We start from the raw sequence: 19,355 nt of genomic DNA on the forward strand, positions 1-19,355 counted from the left end.
GTGTAACTTAGAAAAGAGAGACTTCTTTTTTTAAGGCCATTAAATGACTATTTACAGAAACTAACAAAAGCATCACGAGCATATAATTTCCTCTGTTGCTATGGTCCAAGATTGCGTGAATGGTTAGAATGAAGGGAAATGAAAACCCCAGGAGGAATGAGATGGTGATACTCAGGAGAGAATGACCCTACAATTTCTTTACTGTTATCAAAACACTCTTGTTCCTATCACAATAGCTTGCATTTTTGTGTTTTCCCTTTTCTTTCTTTGGAAAACATTATTTCCAGGAGCATCTCCTAATTCTTTTTTCATTCTAAATGTCGAAGAAAGCCATGAAACATGTAGAGTTCTTCAGGGCAACTGCTGAAAAGTCGGTTAGGAAAAGATCTTCTCAGTAAATAAACGACTCGGGAAGATGAAAGGAAACAGAAGAGCTTTATTGAAGTCCTCTGAATAAAAGTTCGGAGATGAGAAAAAAGAACTTTAAACCCATGAATAAACAATTTGAAATAGGTAGTCATGTATTAGACCCGACATGTAAGTACAAGCAAGCAGACTGAGAAACACGTTTCCCCATGGAAGGAACATCATCTCTCCCTGTCCGCAGCATCAGCTTTATTGCCCAAGTCAGTGCATCACAAATGTGTCTGCCAGAATAGCCCTGAAAGTGGAGGCCAGCATGGACCTGCGCGCAGTGTTCTGCCATGTGGCCTAACAACTTGATGTCAGCAAACAGTCTTCTGAAGGATCGTGTTGTATATGAACAGTTCATACAAATTCAGCGTTCCATTTCACAATATAGGTCTTGACTTAGTACAAGATATTTCTCCCAAAATTTTGAGTAAAACATGCTTCGAAAAGATTATTGTATCCACCTATGATTTTTCCTACAGGGCACCTGGACTATGAGAATCCCAGTTTAGAAACACATTCTAAGTGGATTATTTAATACTAGAGGCCCAGTGCATGAAATTCATGCATTTTGGGGATTCCCTCACCCTGGCCTGTGCCCTCTTGCAGTCTGGGAGACCTCAGGGGATGTCTGACTGACAGCTTAGGCCCGCTCCCCAGAGCGGGATCTCCAGTCCTTGCTCAGGGCTTCTGGCTGAGCGGCAGTCCCCCTGTAGGAGCACACTGACCACCAGGGGGCAGCTCCTGAATTGATTGAGCGTGTGCTCCCTAGTGGTCAGTGTGCATCATAGTGACCGGTCTTTCTGCTGTTTGGTTGATTTGCATATTAGCCTTTTATTATATAGGACCATCTCTACTCAAAACTCAAGCATCTAAAGTTAAATAAGATGGAGAACCACACAAATGAAAGAAACCTGCTCACAAGTGGCAAACTGATTTGTGTGTGCTTTATGACTTCTGCTCTAACATCTAAAAAGCATTACTAAGCAATCAGCAAGAGGAAAAAAAAAAAAAGAAGCAAGCTGGCCTCATAAACCATGAGGTCCAGACGTCCATCATCTATATTTCTCTTTCAGCAAACCACTAACTAACAAGCCTGTCTAACATACTTCTCTTTCCAACATTTTCAAACTTCTATCATTTAAAAAATAAAGTCTTTTTCTTTGCTTTCTATAGCCAGCCATTGCTAGCAAAGCACTCCTGACCTTCTAGCAAAAATACTCTGAAATGTCAGTCTGTTACATAAAAAGACCAATGTAATAAACTTAAGTCTTTCCCTTCACATTAAACAGGAAATCATGCTGAAATAAAACAATACCTAGATGGGTGGAGAAACTTAAAGTGATTACATTTCCACTCACAGCAGCAGGAGACACTCCCCCTCCCCACATCACACAATCCCTTCACTTCATCTTCATGCTTAAAAGAAAACCACACTTAGTGTCAGAAACACGGCTTTGGAAGGCAAGCACTATGAATGAGTCAGCACCTGTACTCTTGCCCCTGACCTTTGACCCTGCAGTTCCCTACTTGTATGTCCAGATCCTCTGCTGAATGGTGAGATCCTGGAGGGCAGGAGTCCTTGCTTCGGGCTCATCTTTGCATCTCCAGTCTCTGGCTCAGTGAGAGTGTGTTGAAATGTCCATTTCTGACTATTAAGTGGACTGGCCTTCGTTTTTCATTTCTAAGTTGAATAAAAGATCTCCCCGTTTGGACTACATTCACATGCTTTCTTCGCTAAGAACAAGGTGAGGAGTTCGGTGTGGGTACAGGAGTGTGCAAAACCAGCAACAGTAATAATCTGCCAAGTGGGAATGGGGGAAAGGCACCAAGATTCAGAGGCGGATCACAAAGCCTGCTATTTTGCCAAATGAAGAGTAATGTAAACTTATCACTGATAAGGGGGATTGGTTGTAGGAAACTCTGGGTCCCATTTCAAATGAGATAATATAGGAACATTTTACAAAAATATATCAGGCACCTAGTAAGAGCACCTATAGTAATCCTGTTAGTTATTATTGTTCTGTCTGTACCTTCTGGATACATTCTTGCTTTGCTTCTTTATCTCCCCTCACCATGAAACCCTACGATCAATGACCTGACATAGTGTTTGTAAAGTGTTTTGAAATCCCTGAAGTGTTATAATCAACCCAAGTACCATTTTATTTATGTAAACGGTGTCTACCCGGCGAGTCCACTTAAATATCTGGGATTGGGAACCTCTGTCTCATAAGGCTTAATAAATGATTCCCTCTGGCTCTAAAAGCAAGTACTTTTTCAATGACAATGGGAGGGAAAGCAGAGGAATTACTCTGTGACATCTGTTGTGTAACGTTCTTCGGATGGCGCATCTCGATAAATGCATGAGAGTCCTTGGAGAGTTACTGCACACAGTGAAGAGAGAGTGGTAAAAATCCCAGTATCTCTGAAAAGGAAGGGAAGGCAGGTTACAGTCAGAAAAGTCCCACCGTTGCCATCCAAAGAAACCAACAATGATGATTTTAGGCCCGACTTTCTACCTAATGGCAGCTTTCTAGGGTCTCCGATAGTAAGACAAATACTTTTCTGTACTTGCATTGCAGTCTGGAAGTACTTTTCAGTGAAAGCCAGAGGAAGTGAATTGATTCTTTACCTCCAAGTCATCATCAGGGATAGCCCGTTTCCACTTTACATTCCACTTGATGTGTTCATAGGCATTGACTACAACTTCGATTGCTTTGGGACAGGAATGGCAAGCCTGTATCACCTGCAGATGAAGCAGAGTTTCGTTTATTTAATGCACATAGATGACTCAGTCATTCCACTCACAGAGACTTCATGAATGTATTGACCTATTGGGCTCCTTGGAATGCTGAAATGCTTTTGAGAAGTCTCATGACTTTAAGTATCCACACACTGCCAGCCTCCATGGCGGATGGATTAATAAAATCAGACTCATTCCCTTCACCATCCAGAAGTAAGTGAAAAAAGAAGTTCTAACCAAGAAGGTGGGAGCCTGCTGAGATGCATGCCCTGCCCTTACAGCCCTCACACCGCCCAACAGCTTCTGTGACCATCAGAAGACCTGTCGCTCCTTTCTGCCAAGACGGCCCTATCGCTGGAAATCCTTTGGGTGTGGGCTATTTTCATTTCAAAGTGACCCAGCTGGCTCTTCAATGTGACCCACAACTGGGCCACAGGAAACCTGTGTCTCTGTCCTATCAGCAGCAGCATAAGCACCCATGATTCCCAATTTTATCACCTTCATTTCCTTTGCCACCAGGCAAGCAGCTTCTGCCACGGACTTTCTCCTTTACATTTTCTCATCATGAGTTATACATCAATTTCATTTTCCCCTTGAACATATCAAGCTCTTTTCTGAGTTCTCTGAAAGCCTCTCTCACTGGAGGTGAGATGAGGAGGAAGCCCCCAACCCGACCATTGTAAGGAAGGCATGCCTCTGCACCAGCCGTGGGCAAACTACGGCCCGCGGGCCGGATTCGGCCCGTTTGAAATGAATAAAACTAAAAAAAAAAAAAAAGACCGTACCCTTTTATGTAATGATGTTTACTTTGAATTTATATCAGTTCACACAAACACTCCATCCATGCTTTTGTTCCGGCCCTCCGGTCCAGTTTAAGAACCCATTGTGGCCCTCGAGTCAAAAAGTTTGCCCACCCCTGCTCTGCACTGAACTTTCTCCAAAGAAATGTCTCCCTTATTTCCAAGTCCTTCTCAATCTCAACCTATTGTCCTTGGGGAAGAAGTCACAAAACTAGTTTTCCTGACCTCCTTTACCAGTCCTTCATAGGTGCTCTGGTATTGCATTTTTCAATGTGCTAGTAAATACCTAACGTCCTGGGTCCCTGGGCAAAACTGAGACAGAGAGATTGTAATTTTAATACCGGTGTGTGTGTGTGTGTGTGTGTGTGTGTGTGTGTCCAGATCACCTGGTTGGAGGTCAATCTGAATGGAGGGTCCATGTCAGAAAGCAAAAGATAAGAGCAAGTAAGATGGAGTCAATGGACAGTACATCTGGAATGCCAGTCTGAAGAGCTAGGGATTGACTTAACAGGCAATAGGAGGAGGTTATTACATATTCTTGACAAAAAAAGGCTTATATTCAACCAATTCATTGCATTGGGAAGCCTTCTTGAGCACTATGTTAGCTCTATGGCACTATTCTGAAAAGTTCATGACCTGCTTTTTGTCATTAAGGAGCTTGCAACCTACCTGAGGAGAAAAGATATAGGTATTTGAAGTTGGAGACAATATAAGCCAGTAAATAATAAGGGACTATGATGAAGATCATCAAGTGTCCCTTGAGCACGATGAGCAAAGCACCAAATGGCTTCTCAGCTGGTCTCACTGTTAATCATGAGAATGAAGGGTAAGTGAAACTTTGAGAAAGAATCGGGGCTTAATGACTAATCAGATATTGGGAATAAAGAATGCAACTTTGACATTTGAGATCAAGGAATGAGGAAATTGGAAGGTCAGGCTAATTTGGAGATGGGCAGATGAGAAGCAGGAGAATATTTCATATGCAATGTCTTCATGGCAATCAAAAATGTACATGGTAGATGATCCTATATAGGCAAGGTGAAGATGGAGACTCTGTACCATCAGAGAATGTGCTGGCTAAACCTATGATGCTCAATGTTAGGTCGGAGAGAGCCCAGGATCGGATACATGCAGACATGTGATGAGACAATGGACTTCCCCTGGAATTTCTCACAGATCAACGTGCCAGACACAGATACAGGCTTCTTCTCCCTTAATCCACATACCCCCACACAGATACTGACTTCTTTCTGAATACCCCCGCCCACCCCCTGCGGCAGAGAATTCTAGTTGAATGCCCTGATGATCCCTGCGGCAGAAAATTCCTCAGCTCAGGCCCCCCGCCCTCACCAAACTGCAGTATAAAAAAAAGCGCCCCCCTCCCTGTTGGCGTGAATCCACGTGCCCTATCCTTGGGGGTACGTGGGTCTCCCAGGGATGCAGAATAAACTTTCCTTCCTTCCTTTTCTGATCAACTCTCTTTATTTCCTTCGCCGCCTCCTGAGCCACCTAACCTAACACTCAATAATACTATACATGGGTATAAATGGAAAAGATAAAGGACCATGGTATGAGGAATCTGAAGCTAGCAACATGAGGTCACTGAGTGCATGGTTGGGAAGAAATGTGCAGTAACATCATTATATAGTGTTTCCACCATACAGACACAATAGATGCAAATAACATCAACAGTATAGATAATTAGGAGCTAAAGCGTTTTGAATATTTATTACCTTTGTTTTTAGTATACTTTATTTGTTGGCTTATATGATTTAAGTTTGCACAATGGCTGCGTTTAACAATAAGCTTACAAAATTTAACCACCAGCTCTCATGAGCTACTGTGAGCCAATGCCAGGATACAGCTGCTTTTGGTTGTGCCTGTCTTTAAGAAGCACAGTCATAAGCCATTGAAACTAAATGTATATATTAAAGCTCCAAACCAGTGAAGGCATTAGAATTATCCTGTCCAGTGGCTGGGTCCAAATAAGCACTGCCAGAGGCTAAAACCAACAGTAGTTAGCATAAATGCAAAAAGACCCATTGGAAGGCCAATGGACTTTGATATTCAGCAGGGCTGAAGATCAGCATAATATTGCCCTGCTGTGGACTCAGTGGCTGAAGGCAATTCCCTAACCTGACAATCCTTTTAATGTTTACCAAACTTTACCTTTGATATGCCTGTATGCATTCCTAAAGGGCAAATGTGTATTCAAGTGAATAAAAGCTGACAGGTTCAGGGTTTCAGAGAGCTTCTCCACTAGAGAGAGGTTTCCAGCCTGCCCCCCCACCCCCATTCCTTCTAAATCAGTGGTTCTCAACCTTCCTAATGCCGTGACCCTTTAATACAGTTCCTCATGTTGTGGTGACCCCCAATTTCATTGTTACAAATTGAACATAATTAAAGCATAGTGATTAATCACAAAAACAATATGTAATTATATATGTGTTTTCCAATGGTCTTAGGCGACCCCTGTGAAAGGGTCGTTCGACTCCCAAAGGGGTCGCGACCCACAGGTTGAGAACCGCTGTTCTAAATTCATATTTCTTGTCTTGTGTTTTCATTTGTGTGTAGCCCCTTCTCCAGATCCTAAACCCTAGCCGTAAATGGATGCAGCAAAGCACAACAAGTTTAATGAGCGGTTCCATTCACATACATATTCTGGGCACAGAGCACAAATCTAAGCTGCTGAGCATGGCTTTTTCAGCCAGGTCTAAACAAATAAAGAATAATCTGCTATCATCAACCCATAAGGGGGTATGTAGATGGGCTTGAGCCAGAGATCCATTGCTATGGGACTTCTGAAGAGACAGTATTTCTGAGTCTACAGAAAGTATAACTCAAAGGATTTCTATCTGGGTACATGGCTGTCAGGGTAGTCAGGTAATTGTCCAGGACCTTGATCTTGGAAAACTGAGGCAAATAGGCCTGATTTTTTTTTTTTTTCTGTAGCTGAGATGAGGATGGCATATATGTAGCTCCATGCAAAAGAGATATAGAAAACTTAGGCTGACTAATTGCTTTAAACATTAGTTATAAACTACCATCATAGTATCATAGAATGCTAAGGTTGCAAGGAGCCCTCGAGATTATCCAATCCCCCTAATTTAGAGATAAAGAAATTGAAACCCAGAGAGGTCCACATTAAAAAGAAGCATAGTCTTGTGTTTTCTTCATCTGAGCTTAGTGCTCTTTCAAGTACATTCTCATGATCTTATTTTAATCCTTAGGTAATGACTGGTGAAATAAATGGTTTAAGGACACAAATCCCATTGCAGAGACATTTTAAAACAAGAAAGACTCTCTTCCATAATTATTTTAGGTTGGACCCTTGTGACTACAAAGATGTTGCTAGTGATATAAAAATAACATCCGTCCAGACCTCCGTACACATTGTTCTCTAAAGACCTCCAGATGCATTCCTTCTGGAAGGATGAGCCATGGTGAGAAGTATGCTGGTAATTACTTGAGTAACCTAAAAGAAAGATTTAAACTTAAGAGTTACCAGTACAGGGATGATAGCTGAAATTAATCCAAGGCCTGAATCAAGCATATACTTATATTGAAATTATAAAAACAAAAAAAGCATGAAGAAGTCAGAAAGTTTATAATGAGGCTCTGCACATGGCTTAGTTGTCCACTCAGAAAACTGACCTCTATGCTCTGCATCAATTTCCCAGGCCACACTCATTCTTTGTGGAAGCCACACTGGCTGTATTTAAAGACACAGTGCCCACACACCCAACACAGGTACTTTGTCCCTAGGAATTCCTCACCTCTCCCTTCTTGCCAACACTGGGGACACAGAACAGATGTGGATGAAAGTTACTTTCCCCTTACAACATATTACCTACTTCTCAACTAGGGTTTCCAGATTTAGCACATAAAAATAGCAAAGGTTGTCCAATTAAATTTGAATTTCAGATAGACAACAAATAATTTTTAGTATACATATATCCCAAATGTTGCATGGTCCACATTTATATTAAAAATTACTTATACTTTATCTGAAATTCAGATTTAACTGAACATCCTGTTTTTTATCTGGCAACCCTATTCCCAGCCCCTATTCAGAAAATGTTCAGACTAAGTTATGGATACAGGAACGGACTTCATTCACAGGTCAGGAGCCTCACTTCACACATTTGGTGCTTCAATTTGCACCTGGCCTACTCCCATATATCACAGGGAGATAACTTCTCACTTTTCATTAAAGTAGAAAAAAATAAATCAAATAGTTCTTAACCTTCAGTCTTTAGATGCACAGACTCCAAAGCTCCCACTGCTGTCATTAGGTTTTGCTGACACGGATGGCTAAGTTTTCTGCTGACAGAAGACAGGGCCCACAGTGGGAAAGGCTCCTCTAGCCTGACAACCCTCCAGCTGTCTTCACTGGCAGGTCGGGCTTCTTCCAGGTCTAAGACAGCTAGGCACACCTTCTTCAGGCCTCGGTGATTATTTCACAAAGCAATAACAACAGCACAAAACACCCTTAAGGGACAGCAAACTCTAAATCATCACTAGATGCTGGCTCCTGGGAACCTTGACCATCACAAGGACTGGTCTGGCCCTAGAAGCGAGAAGCTTCTGCTGCCTTTTTCCTGTCTGAGAAACAGAAGGTCCCCCCATGAACTTCACCTTCTGTGTGTCTCTCGTCCTCCTTCTTGGAAGAACAATTGGTCAAAAAAGCTCTTTCTTCAGTGGTGGCAACTGGAGAAACTTTTAGATACTTTTTGCCTCATCATTCCACACCTAAAAGCATAGATTATAGAATAGATTCAAGATAAATCTCTTTGTTTCCCTTCCAAGGCAAGTGGGCACCTCTTAAGCCACTTCAGCAGAAAAATTCTAAAGCTACTTCTACCTTTTTATGTTAATATAGTTGTGTGCAGAAAGGTACTTAATAATCAAAGCGACGTCTTGTACCCTGGGCGTCGTACACAGCACTGTTCAACAGCAGAAATCACCCTCACCTCCCCCAAACCCTCACATACCTTTCCCTCCCCTAGAAAAATGTCTTTCTTGCCCTACCAGAAAACCCAGTCTTGGCTCCCTGGGGTGTCACTGCTTTCTGAATTATGCTGAGAGAAAAAAATCAAATGTCCTTTTGTACCCTGGAAAGCAATTGCAGACCATATAATTCTTTCCCCCACCTTATGTAATTTATACATAGGCTTTCGGTGAAATACACCCTCTGCAAATGTGCTTTGTATTTGGAAGACAGCATCTTCAGCTCTGACCTTGTTCCTTGTAAATAAGGAAACAGAATTCCCCCTCCACAGGAGAACAAATCACTTTATCTTCTGTATAAATGAGTCAGTCATTTACTTGTTGTAAAGATGACTTTCTCTTTGGAAAGTTGGGCTGGGTTGTAGTTGTTCTAAATCACTGAAGAATCTGCATAGCAAATTGAATAGTTTTTCTTCAGTTTTCCTTTGGAAGGGGGCCAGTTCTCTTATACTGTTGGGTAGGGACAAAATGTTTATAATACCAGTCATCCACCAGTGTCAACTCTATCCTAAATCACTTTAGTGTATGGCCAACCTAGAAGAACTCAGAGGAGCAAAACAGAACTGAATAAGAACATGCTCATGGTGGATAAAGTGTTCCTTGGCACACATAATTGTGTGCCTGTTTTACAGGCTAGTGGAGCCATCAAGACTAAAGGAAAGACTCTTTCACTGGACCAAGTGTTCACTTTGGGAAGAGGAGGAAAGGAAACGATTTTGTTGACTCACACACTCCTTAGACAATCCTGAAAAGTTGATATTTTTACCTTCATTTTTCAGATGAGAACATTGGAATCTAAGAGATTGAGGCGCTTGTTCAGAAACCATACAGCAAGTAAATGGCCATGCCAAAACTCCTGCCCCTGGTGACTAAGCTGCTGCCCCTAATCCTTCTCGTTGGTCCCTCTCAGAGGACTGCTTTTGTGAAGAGGGTCTGGGGCCTTCCTCACATTCACAAGACTTCTTTCTGGAGGACAGAAACTCTGCTGAAAGGCTCATTCTCCCTCACCTGGCTCTTGAAGGAGAATGAGGAGAGGGTCTTTCAGTTTCTCGGAGACCTGTTTCATCCACAATTAACCAGCAGTGAGTTTCAGAATAAAGCTCAGCTTTTAGTCTCTAGACAGTCTCATATTTTGTCTCTCCTGGTTGGAAAGGCCCCTGTGAGTAAACCAAACCCAGAAGCACTGATTCCACTACTCAGTGGACATGTAGTAATAACAATACTTATAGCCGTCATTTGTTCACTGCATCTGGCTTCCGATACCATAGTCACGATGAAGACTCCCAAGTTTGTACCTCTGGCCAGGACCTTTCCATGAACAACAGATTCCTACATCAAACTGCCTACCTGACATCTCCACCTAGACGAATAGTAGGTATCTCAAGCAAAATAGAACCCCTGATCCTCTCTTCAAATTCAGCTCCACCTGCCTTGCTTCTATCTCAGGAAATGGCCCCTTGATTCTTTCTATTCCTTGGGCAAAATCCTTGAAGTTATCCTTGACTCCTCTCTATTCCTGATGGCCCACAAATAATCAACCAGCAAAACTCATTGACTCCCTCTTCAAAACATGCCCTGAATCTGGCCATTTCTTAGCACATTCACCATTTCCACTGTGGGTCTAAGCCATCCACATCGCTTACCTAGATTATTGCAATACCGTTGACCCCCCCCCCCCTCCACTACGGTTATTCTCCAACAGGCTGTCAAATGGGTCCTTATGGAATATAAGTCAGACTATGCTTCCCAGCTCAAAATTCTTCAGTGATTTCCTCCCTCCTTCAGAGTGAAAAACCAAGGGCATAACCATGGCCTACAAGGCCATAAAAATGGTCTGTAAACTACCCTCATGTACACCTCTCTGACTTCTCTTCCTCCTTACTCACTCCACTCCAGCCACTCTGGCTTCCTGCTTGTCCTCACACACGCTTAGCTTTCTCCTACCTCAGGATCTTTGCATCTGCTTTTCCTTATACCTCAGATGGCCTTCCCCCAGTTCAGGCAGCCACATGACTTGCTCCTCCATGTCCTTATTTTCTCTAATCACCTTTGTAAAACAGCATCTGTGTAGATACACAGGTGGAGATGTCAGGTCATTCTTTTATTTTCTTTACCTGGCTTTATTTTTCTCCGTAGCACCGAACAGATCAGAGTATATTTATTTGTTTGTTATTTTGTTTTGTTTTTTTTCCTATCTCCCATTAGAGAGGATATTCCATGAAGGCCTTTTTTTTTTTGTTATTGCTGTTGTTTATTGCTTTATCTCCAGCTCCTAGAACAATGCCTGGCACATAGTAAGTACTCAGTGAATATTTCTTAAAATAAAATGAATAAACTTGACCACTTACTCTCTGTGACTTTAGGAAAATATCTCAATGCTATTACCTTTTAAATGAACGTAATGCTCAACAAAGGACATTACCATAACATTATTTTTACTTTTTTATTCTTTTTCATCATAATCATTTGAAATTTTCTCTAAAAACTCATTAAGTGCCAGAACATTGTCTTGCATATAATTCTAAAGGGAAAATGACTTAATTGTCCATTGAAATACTGACAAGAAACAAATTCCTTAGGAGATCACAAAATTTACTGACATCATATCTACAGCTGAACATTCCCTGGGTTGTCCATCTGGAATGTGCCCTGCCTGGGTACACTCCCCTTAAATTCTTTAGTGGAACTTTTCTTCCCATGAAGCCTCACAGTGCAGGACTTCAGATCAGTCTCTGATACTTTAGCAATGGAGGAAGTAGAACTTGGTTGTGAACTTAGTAAAACTGTCAACTGGCTTTCTGTGGTCCTACATTATTTAGTTGATTTATACCTGAAACTCCGCTGCCTCTTGTTAACTTTTTTTTTTTTTTAGAATGAGTGAGATCCTAGGTATGGTGTTATTTGATTGATTTTAAAGTGAAGTGCGTTTTGGTTTCCCAGTTAATTACTGTCAGCAACCTCATTCCTCTACGATCATTTACCACGGCATATTAAAATTGTCTCTTTATATGTTTGTCTCTCCCACTGGATCCTAAGCTACCTGAAAGTAGGTGCTATGTCTTAGTCATATCAGCATTGTTAACATCTGGCCCCTGCTAGCCCATTGGAGATTATCAATAGATATTTTTTAATACAAACGCTATGCAGTGTGATATTGCAAGAACAGACGCCAGACCAAATGATGTAAGGTTGAACCCTGGCACTGCCACTGTGTGAGATCAGGCAAATGGCTTCCCTGCTCTGTGCCTCCTCTGTGTTTCCTCCTTTATAGAGTAAGGACAATATTATTGTTTCTCTCATACGGTTGTGATAAGAATTAAATTTAAAAATGCAAACTGCTTATAACAGTGTGCTTAAGAAATAGAATTCACTCTATATAATAAATATAATTATTAGTGCTCAGTAAACATTAGCGTTCACTAAATGCAAAATTGAGTGGCCCTTTCACGCCACTTAATTCCAAAGCAGTTTCAGTCATCTTTAGATCAGACATCCTGCGCAAGAGAGCGAGTGTACGCCTGTCTGGCCCCATTCACCTCTCCTGCAGACTTAAAGTGGCTTCTGATCTTTCTCAATTCAGTCCCTCAGGAAGCTACTGCCAGTTCACTGGTGTTCACCAAGACATGGAAGATTATCTGCCCCTCTTCTGCTCATTGCCTGCTCTCATTACATGTGCAAACAGAAGGTCAGGTAGAGGATCAGAAGCAGTTAACCCAAAGATGCCAGCCTCGAGCTTGAGTCGCTTGGGGGAGGGGACACAGCCTCACCTTATGGAACTGTGGAGGGTATATTCGAGCAGCCCCATGGTTCAGTAGTAGCTGGTAGCAGATCTCAGGCTGGGCGGCAGGCCGCACAGAGGTGACCTTCAGCACGTACTGGATGGCCGCACAGCCATTGATGTCCATGAGGTTGGCCTCAGCGCCCGCTTCCAGCATCATGTGCATGAGCACGTGGTCACAGTTCCAGGCTGCCTTGTGGAGCGGAGATTTGAAGTCATCATCCCTGGCGTTGACCTCGGCATGGTAGTCGAGCAGCATGCGGCAGACGAGGTGATGCTCCCCGCTGTACTCCTGCTCTTTAAAGCGGAGGGCCCAGTAGGTGGCGACAGCCAGGGGCGTCTCCATGTGGGCGTTCACACTGTCCACTACGGCCCCATGCTCCACGTAGAAGGCCACCAGCTCCGAGAGGCCGAAGTGGGCTGCTGTGTGCAAGGGGGTCTCTTCATCCTGGTTGTTGGTCTTCATGTTCACGTTCGCCCCTAGGAAGGGAGATTGAGGAAGCCGATTATTTAAACTGATGTTGACATTATACCCACGGTTCATTAAACAGGACTTTACTGCTGCTTCCCTTTTAACCTCTGACTGCCATGCATTATGCCGTGTGCCCCCATTCTCTTTCTGGGCCCCATGGAAGCCACTCCTCTGACACAACAGTGCCATCTGGTGGACAAGCTGCAAATGCACTAGGGTGGGGCGTAGGGGTGGAGTAGGGGAGTGGAGAACAAAGGATTTCAGGCTGTTTGTTCAGTGTTAGTTCTTACAAAGTAGTCCCCATAACTAATCGCTTTTTATCAGTAAAATAGCAAACATCATTGAAAGTTTACACCGCAATCTTTGAAACTCATACAAGTAGTTTTAAAAATCATCAGTTTCTTTGAATGTTTCACAAAATCATGTTTTTCTTCTTTCAAAGCAGAAAAGCCTGAAAGTTTGGTCCAGGCAAACTTTATTTATTTACTTATTTACTTTTTTAAGTGTGGTAAGGCTGCCTAACTTTATATATCTAATCAATATATTATTGATTTTTTACAGACAGGAAGGGAGAGGGATAGAGAGTTAGAAACATTGATCAGCTTCCTCCTGCACATCTCCTACTGGGGATGTGCCCGCAACCAAGGTACATGCCCTTGACCAGAATCAAACCTGGGACCTTTCCGTCTGCAGGCCGAGGCTCTATCCACTGAGCCAAACTGGTTAGGGCAAGGCAAACTTTAATGGCGTGTTTGACAGACAGTACTAGAGCCGCCCAAGGCTGTGAGGCTCTCTTGGAACACAGTGGGGGGAAAACAACAACCACAAATACTTTGACCTCCAAACTAGCCTTAAGGTCATGTTTTACATTGAAAGGGGTGGAAGCCAGTAGTATAATGGAAATACCCACTGAAAGGAAGGCAAGCCCAGTGGTGAGGCTTGGTGGTTGAGCATCAACCTAAGAACCGGTAGATTCCCAGTCAGGTCACATGCCTGGGTTTCTGGCTTGGTCCCCTGTTGGGGGCATGCAGGAAGCAGCTGACTGATGTTTCTTATGGATGTTTCTATACCACTCCCTTCCTCTCTCTTAAAATCAATAAAATATTTTTTAAAAAAGAAAGACAATGATTTAGCAACTGTGACGTATTTGCTTTATGGGAAACAATGGCTGTTAGAAATAAATTTTTAGTACTTGCAAAGTTCCTTAGGAATTATTTAATCCAACCGTATGTAACAGGCCAGGAAACTGATGTGAGTTTTATTTTTCTGATAGGAAATATTAAGTACTAGAATGGTCAACTTGAGAAGCTGAAGTCTTCCTTCTCTGCCTAATTTAAGGTGGTGAACCAAATGACCCTTGGGGGCCTACTATATTACTGATTCTACTGGAAATTTATATGGCTACTTCAAGTATAAATCTTGATATAGTTATTATTATTATGCCAGCAACAAATATTTATTAAGCACTTAACATGGACAATATTCTGAGCTAAAAGCTTTTCATATATCGCCTCATCAAATCCTAATATTTCTTTGCAGTAGGTACAATTTTTACCCTAATTTTACAGCTAAAGAAATTTGTTAGGCTAATAACCACACCAAGCTAAGAAGTAAAGAGGTTGGAAAACGGACAGCCTGACTTCAAAATCTCTTACCACTGTTCTGTTCTTTCCACTTCGTTATTTTTCTAGAAATATTTCTGTACTTTACTCTTGATATTGAAAACTTGAAAGTGGTACAGAAATCATGTTGCATTTTGTTAATTTAAAAAATCTGTTCTCCAAATATTGCTCCTCTATGCCCTTTTCTATGGCATTCTCTGCTCATATAGAACATATTTGAGAAAAGCAATACTCCTACAAGTGTGTTCAGTATTCTATACAAAATCAACCCCCCCGTGAGGTGTCTGAGGGCACATGGCTCCGTAAACTCTGAGACTGTCAGCAGCCCAACTTGCAGAAAGCAGAATTATAACCAAAGATTGTCATGCACGGAGCCAGCTGTGTTCATCAGTATTCTGCCCCAGAGAAGTCCTGGGTCAGGCCTCCTTTTAGGTCAGCCCTTCTTTTCTCTGGAGTGCGAAGCAATGAATAAGAATGTCTTCCCAGAAGCCTTATTCCGGGTCACTGGAGAGTTTCCAGTAAGGAAGGGAATCAAAGGGTCAGGATGAAAATTTTACGGGCCAAATCGGAACAAACCACATTCTTTATTTTTAAATGTACTTGGACATTTATAATTGATCCTTGACCTCTTGGTACAACTCGACAGGCTGCGCAGTTTCCCTTTCTGAATAGAGGATCCTTATTTTTATAGTATTTGAATTGTGTCTTTGAGTGCTTTATATTTCCAGGGAATATGTAAAGTGGGATGATTTGACTACTTTTTAATTCTAGATTTTTGGGAAATTTAAAAAACATATTGTTAATGCAGAAATACAATGTATTCGTGTCCTAGAACTGTTGTAAAAAGTACCACACACTAGGTAGCTTATTTCATGGTTCTGGAGACTAGAAGTTCGAAATTAAGTTGTGGGCAGGGCTGGTCCTTTCTGGCTCCTTCTGGGGGCTTTAAGGGAGAATCTGTCTCATGCCTTCTCCTAGCTTGTGGTGACGGCAGGCAATCCTTGGTGTTCGTTGGCTTGTAGGTGTCGCTCCAAGGTCTGCCTCCATCTTCACATGGTGTTCTGTGTCTCTGTGTCTTCACAGGTCTGTCTTCTTATAAGGACACAAGTCATATGGCAATAGGGGCCCATCTTGCTCCCATTTATCTTAACTAGTTACATCTGCAACAACCCTATCTTCACATACTGAAGTATTAGGGATTAGGACTTCAATATACCTTCTTTTTGAGGGGGAGAGAGTACACAATTCAACCCATAACATATAACATGCATTACATAATATATAAAAATACATATGTGCAGTTTAAAAATATTGTAAATAAAGCCATCTCCCGTGTAATCATATCCCAGGTCAAGAAATCAAACAGAAGAAGAAGAAGAAGAAGAAGAAGAAGAAGAAGAAGAAGAAGAAGAAGAAGAAGAAGAAGAAGGAGGAGGAGGAGGAGGAGGAGGAGGAGGAGGAGGAGGAGGAGGAGGAGGAGGAGGAGGAGGAGGAGGAGGAGGAGGAAGAAGAAGGGAGAGGAGGAGGAGGAAGAAGAGGAGGAGGAGGAGCAGAAATCAAACACTTTCAGGCCCAGAGAATCCCTTTCCTATCTATATTTCTCTATTCAACTCCTCCATCTTGCCAGAGATAATTATTATCCTGACTCTTATGATAATCATTTCTTTGTAATTCTTTATAGTTTACCACCTTTGTTTATATTTCTAAATAAAATAGTTTGATTTCACTCATTTTTTAACTTTATCTAAATGGATTAATAAGCACATTCTTTTATGACTTGCTTCTTTCACTCAACATTATATTTGTGAAAATAATTTGTATTGTAATCTCATTTGTTCATTTTATTGTGTTCTACTTCATAGCACGAGTAACCCACAATTCACCCATCCTACTGGTGCTGGGCATTTCCAATTTCAGGTTATTCCAAACACTGCTGCCAGAGCATTCTTGTAGATTCTCAAACCCCGGGACTTTTGGCAATGTTTCTCTGAGTTCTAAACCTATGAGAGGAATTGCTGGGGCATTGGACAGCATATTGCCAGTGTCCTTAGAGGGTATAAAAAAGGTGTTGTACCAGTTTCCACTCCATAAGCCATGAGTGAGGGTTCTTATTGTACCATATTCTTGTCAGCATTTGGTATTTTCAGTCTATTTAATTTTAATCAATCTGGTGGGTGTGTAGTGACATCTCATTGTGTATGACTGTTTGTTTTCCTAGTTAACAATTCAGTTAGCCATATTTTACCTTACTATTGGGTATAAAACTTTTTTTCCTAAAAAGTTTTGATCTTATGACTAATGCTACAATTAATAAATTCATAAGTAAATTTCAGGATTATTTCCTTGGCATAAATCCCCCCCCAAAAAATAGAGTCATTAAGATGAACCATGATGCCCTAACCGTTTTGGCTCAGTGGATAGAGCGTCGGCCTGCGGACTCAAGGGTCCCAGGTTGCGGGCACATCACCAGTAGGGGGCGTGCAGGAGGCAGCTGATCAATGTTTCTCTCTCATCGATGTTTCTAACTCTCTATCCCTCTTCCTTCCTCTCTGTAAAAAAATCAATAAAATATATTTTTAAAAAAGATGGACCATGAACTATTGTAAGGGGCTTAATGAATAATTGCCAAATGTTATACTCATATCTCTTTCATTGATGTAGAAGAGTGCTGTTTCACTCGCCAGTGTGTGGTTATAGATTTTTTAAAATGTTTTGTTAGTTTAGAAGTAAAAAAAAAAAAAAAGGTCTGTTTTTTAAAAATGTGAATTCATTTAACTATTAGATTTTAAACATTTTTCTGTAATTATTAACAAGTGGTATTTCTTCTTTGGTTAAATGTCCAAATTTTTGTCCTTTTATACATTGAAGCTTTTCTGTTTTGTTTACATATATATGCGTCCTTCATTAAATTAAGATGTAATCCTGGGTTTTCATAATTGTTATAAAATTTTAAACCAGTTTACTTGGACTTTCTTAAATACAATGATGCTAAAGAAGGAGAGAGAGAGAGAGAAACATCGATGTGAGAGCTTAGCATCAATGTGAGAGCTTAACATAGATCAGCTGCCACCTGCAGGGATCGAGCCTGGAATCCAATCATGTGCCCTGATCAGGAATCAAACCAGCAACCCTTTGGTGCATGGAACAATATCCAACCAACTGACCCACACTGGCCAGGGCCAAACAAGTTTTTGTGTGTATTTTTTTTTTAATAGTATATTGTCCTACTCCTCTCAGAGGTTGCAAAACTATCCAGATTAATTAAAATTTAGTTTTATCATAGATTTTTTTAAATGTTTAATATTGGACTCATCTGGAACTTATTTTGGTGTGAACATCAATTTAGGAAGAATTGACAGTCTTACAATATAAAGTCTTTCCAGCCAAAAACATATTCTGTTTCTCTAAAAGATTTTCTTTACATTCTGTAAACTATATTACCCTCCCAGCCCCACTGCCAAATTTTTTTGCAGTAATTTTCATTCAATAGGAGCAGGGTAAATTATTTCTGAGACAAAGCAACTTTAAGTGAGAGAAGGCCTTTCATGAACCTTTTAATTCACGCAAGATGCGCTCCAGAAGTAGTCTGGAATGGTTGCAAGTGAATTCAATAAAAATTTTAATTTGTACTACTTAATAAAAAACAAGGACTTTCTAGATTTCACCGGTAGGCAAAGGAAACATGGATTTGTGTGCACCAAGAATGGGATGAAGAGAAGAGATAGGATAACAATGTGAATAGAAAGTACCAAGAAATGGTACCTGGCCAACTAGACCAGGCCAGGCCCAGGGAAAAGATAATCCTGAAGCCAGGATTGCTGAGCGTCACAGTACCAGTCAGTATTCATATTTTTTTTTTTTCTGTTCTCCCAGTCTGTGTGATTGTCTCCTTTCACTATCCCCCATTGGAGAATAACTTCATGAATCCTGGTGATAAGACCTCATATTCCTTATTTCTTTCCAAATAAAGTTAAACCGCCTCCCAGTGCCTGTAGTTAGGTTAGAGCATCCTGGGTGTCATCATTGGGGCTCCATCTGCTGGGCTTTGCTACTTCCTGCAGGAAACCAGTTGGCCCTCAGAGCCACCCAGATTTCATGACCTCAAGAGCTACATGACAGTATGAGCAAGAAGAGGTCTCTAACTCTACGGAAACTGTCACCATGCTTGCTTTAGTTTCCTTTCTTCCAAGATAAAATTTTACATTAAAAACCCAGCCCATTTCTCCTTTCTTCCATCCCTTTCTGTCTCCACAGACATAACTACTAAAGTTGATTTTTTGTCATTGTAAACTTTTGTTCTTTTATTACTCATATATTTATCCACAAACAACATATACTATCGTAATGTGTTCTTAAAAACTGTGTAAGTGGTATCTCACTTTTGCAATCTGTTTTGCTCAGTCACATTATGTTTGGAATGGGGAACTGATTTTTTTATTTATTTCAACTGCTGAATAGAACGACATTGCATAATTAAGCTACAGCTTAAGCATTCCTCTGCTAAAAAAGTTAAGTTGTT

At 41.2% G+C, this 19,355-nt stretch overlaps 1 protein-coding gene across 1 annotated transcript in view; it reads right to left on the reverse strand.

Moving 5' to 3' along the window:
• Positions 1-1,159: 1,159 nt before the first annotated feature.
• ASB4 (ankyrin repeat and SOCS box containing 4) overlaps positions 1,160-19,355 on the reverse strand; it is a 58,192-nt gene continuing 39,996 nt past the window's right edge. Inside the window, exons 3-5 of the mRNA XM_036328113.1 lie at positions 12,732-13,222; positions 3,044-3,157; positions 1,160-2,836 (exon numbers count right to left, since the gene is read on the reverse strand). Of these exons, the coding sequence (XP_036184006.1) occupies positions 2,648-2,836; positions 3,044-3,157; positions 12,732-13,222 (794 nt within the window). The 3' untranslated portion in view covers positions 1,160-2,647. The remainder of the gene's footprint in view (positions 2,837-3,043; positions 3,158-12,731; positions 13,223-19,355) is intronic.

This window comes from Myotis myotis, unplaced genomic scaffold (genome assembly GCF_014108235.1).
Source record: "Myotis myotis isolate mMyoMyo1 unplaced genomic scaffold, mMyoMyo1.p scaffold_m19_p_11, whole genome shotgun sequence".
Lineage (NCBI taxonomy): Eukaryota > Metazoa > Chordata > Mammalia > Chiroptera > Vespertilionidae > Myotis > Myotis myotis.